The 3601-nt window shown below is 45.2% G+C and overlaps 1 protein-coding gene across 4 annotated transcripts in view; it reads left to right on the forward strand.

Annotated features, from left to right (window-relative positions):
* Positions 1-3601, forward strand: part of LOC118412511 — a 13887-nt gene that overhangs the window by 7888 nt on the left and 2398 nt on the right. For all 4 annotated transcript variants that reach the window (XM_035815400.1, XM_035815401.1, XM_035815399.1 and 1 more), the window contains 5 exons: positions 709-877; positions 1468-1618; positions 2396-2550; positions 2745-2880; positions 3394-3489. In XM_035815400.1, coding sequence (XP_035671293.1) covers positions 719-877; positions 1468-1618; positions 2396-2550; positions 2745-2880; positions 3394-3489 — 697 coding nt within the window. In that variant the 5' untranslated portion in view covers positions 709-718. The remainder of the gene's footprint in view (positions 1-708; positions 878-1467; positions 1619-2395; positions 2551-2744; positions 2881-3393; positions 3490-3601) is intronic.

The raw sequence follows: 3601 nt of genomic DNA on the forward strand, positions 1-3601 counted from the left end.
GGGGGGGGGGGGGGGGGGGTTCAACATGACGCGGCCGCGCAGCGCAAGAGGGGGAGAGCACGAGAGGGGGGGGAGGGGGTGGGTTCTCCCCTCTTGATTAGAACAATGCTTCCTCTGTTCGGTGAATGGTGTTTTGAACTTCACCGAACCCGGTCTATGCGCAGCAGAACTGCGCAATTAGGAAAGTTCCAGACTGAGTGCCGGTCCAGATCGGGCAGTGTTCTGCTGATTTCGGTCAACAGTGACGAAACAGTATACGGTAGATCTGACTACTTTTGTTGCATAGAAACTTCATATACGTAGCATCACAATAATAACGTTCGTTCGACCGTTCTTTCAGACATTTGCAGTGCTTAGTAGCCGCTAAGGCATGCCAACTACAGTAGCTGAGTATATTTTACAGGGAGGGGTTGTTAACCCTTCCCCTTCAACGTTCCATTCAATGTCGTGAACGTCCCTTCCTAAAAACGGTTACAGCCCCAACCGAAATGCCTTACCCGGGATTGAATTGAGGTCCCCAGTTGTCAGGTGCTTAACTATGAGGTTGATGCCAGTTGCGCCGCATGGATATTCCCACAACAATAACAGTGTAATTACTACTGAAAAAAAAACCATACCTGCATTACATGCAGGCAACGAAGTCTAAATATGACGAAATTTACCAAGAGGAACAACTTGTTAGGAACGGACTGTTTCCCTCGCACACAGGTCCTACAGGATGGGGAATCTCCACCCAGAAGAAGAGAAGACACCGCTGGATGTCACTGATGTAGACGACCCGCAGGACAAGGACTTTAGAAACTATGACTTCCCGTTCGAGAACCTGGTTATAGAGGGTGGTGGGGCCAGAGGAGTGGCTTATGTTGGAGCTCTGCGGGTAAATATCATCTTGTTTATGCTAAAAGTTACATGCAGAATATCTCAACCAGAGTTTTCCAGAGGTTAAACAAGACAACAATGTACTTGTTGCTGTGTCTTTTGTCTATCTTCAAGCGATTTTCAAGAGATTTTCAATTTTAGTCTGCTCTCATATCCGACATTATTATCCAAGCTGTCATACCTAACACACCTTTATAATACAGACACCCCATACGTACCTGGACGTCGTTCTGCTCCTGTTCGACGTGCTTCGCAACAAGAGCACGTTAATCGTTCAACTTTGTATATATACATTGTGCATTTTATATATAAGTTATATTTTGTTTCCGATTATCACTGTACATAACGTTACCATTTTTGATTCTTATTATTTACTTGAATGTGTATTGTATATAAGTTATAGTTTGTTTCCGATTAGCCCTGTATATACCATTGTTGACTCTTATTATTTACTTGTATTGTGTATTTGGTTTCGGGGAGACAACATGCAGAGGTGTTGTCACCTGTTTTGTCTCCCCACCATTTCTATATGGGAAGTGTTATAAACAAAACAAATAAACAACAGCCTTTTATATTCCCTATTCTCAGGTCCTGGAGTCTGCCGGAATCCTCCAGAACATCAAAAGAGTTGCCGGTGTGAGTGCGGGAGCCATCACTGCGACGTTCGTGGCGCTGGGACTCAGCTGTGCGGATGTGGCAGAGCAGGCTGAGGTGGATCTGGGCAAGATCCTCATCTCCGGTATTACGTTGTGCCCTGAACCACTATTTACAAGTTTAAAACTTGGTTGCGGTAGAAGGAACTGCCGTTGTTGATTGCACACTTACTCACTACGACCCCATTCCACTACTAGACAGTAATAATAATAAATAATAATAATAATCATCTGGTGTATTTTCCCAGCCAGTAGGTACCCCAAGTATGAGTAATGAGGCTGTTTAACGTGGTCGAGGCACCTCCTCGAGCACGGGACCCCCGTTTTACGTCCCTCCCGGAAGACGATTTCGTGGAAAACTTCGTGAGGCTACAGCAATCGGGACGTCCTTGGTTGGTCCCCCATCCAAGCACTATCCGGACCGCGCGTTGCTTAACTTCCGAGATCGAGGGATCGGGTGTACCAACCCGCCACGCGGCCGTAGCTCGATCCACACACCCCTGTGCAGTATCTAACGTAGACCACACCCGCCCATAATGTCTTTCACAATGACAATTGTTGAGGATATACTGTCACTCGTTCACCCTGCCCATTTTAGTGCCCATTGACGTAGGTTTTCTTGCTGTTTCAGCAACAGGGCACATTTTGTTTACAGGGAGAGGTTTTAACGTGCTCGAAGTACCTCCTTAAACATGGGAATCTCTCATATTACGTCTCTACCGAAAGACAGGCGAAACCCCAGCCGAGATGCCCTTCCCATGTTTGAACTGTGGTCTCCCATTTAATGCTACCAGTTGAGCTACAGTGTTTGTACATGGACATACCAACTTTAATCACCTGTACAAATGCACATGTCTATACAGGAGGCTACCTACAGACCCTGGTCAAACCCGTCAATCTGTACAGGAGGTATGGCTGGGAAACTGGAGACGGGTTCTACACGTTCTTTGGAAGCATCCTGGAGAAGTTCACACGCAAGGATGGCCGCCCCGGGAACCCAGATATCACCTTCAAGCAGGTATCGATATGGTTGTTGTGGCATATAGGTATAATGTCTTTTTCTGGTTGGAATGACCACTATACATGGTGAGAAATACTTAGGATTAGCCAGTCTATTACCACTGCCTTCTTGCTGCTTTTGTTTGTTTGTCTATTCACACAAAACCATAACCAGTGAGGTAGTCAAATGAAACAAACAGCCTTGTGTTTCAGCTGTACAAGATGAGTGGGATAGAACTCTGCATTGTGGTGACGAACTTGGACCAGATGACAGAAGAATACTGCCACGTCAAGACCACCCCGAACCTCCCCATCCGCAAGGCTGTCAGGATGTCCATGTCCATTCCAGGTTTGGGCTTCGTTTTGTTATCAGATGTCAAATTCTCACCAAATATACATGTTCCTACAAGTGGATCCGCCCAAAGATCTAAGAATGCCATGCTACTAACTGTCATGAGCTTTGTGTGAAAAAAGATTTACATCGATTGAGTAAAAGATAATTCTTTGGCTATAAAGTAATCCTTAAGAATATATAGTCTTTCTTCTGAAAAGAATTTTATCAGGTTGTTAGAATAAAGCTTTCACAATCAGTAGGTACTTACTTGGCTTACGTTTCGATGTCTCTCAGACATCTTTCTCAGAGCTTCTGACTGGAGTTCTGCTTCTCGCCGCCTATAAGTAGCCGATGTAGGTGGCGCTTTTGCGGCAAGAAAACAATCCCGAGAAGCAGAAGTCCAATCCAGAAGCTCCAACGAAGATGTCTCAGAGACATCGAAACGTAAGCCAAGTAAGTAACTACCAGTACTAGTTGTGAAAATGAATTCTCCTATATCCTATATAGTCTTTGATTGTATTTGACCAGGACTGTTCCAGCCAGTGTTGACTGACTACCATGGAAACAAGGAGTTCTACGTTGACGGGGGTGTGGTCTGTAACTACCCACTTCACTCCTTCGATGGTGGGTACATCCCATGTAGTTGTGTGACTCAAAATACACCCGACCTCAATCTGTCTTAGAAGTAAGGCATCAGGTAACGTTACATCATTCTCATAATTACACTGGGTACCAT

This window comes from Branchiostoma floridae, chromosome 3 (assembly GCF_000003815.2).
Source record: "Branchiostoma floridae strain S238N-H82 chromosome 3, Bfl_VNyyK, whole genome shotgun sequence".
Lineage (NCBI taxonomy): Eukaryota > Metazoa > Chordata > Leptocardii > Amphioxiformes > Branchiostomatidae > Branchiostoma > Branchiostoma floridae.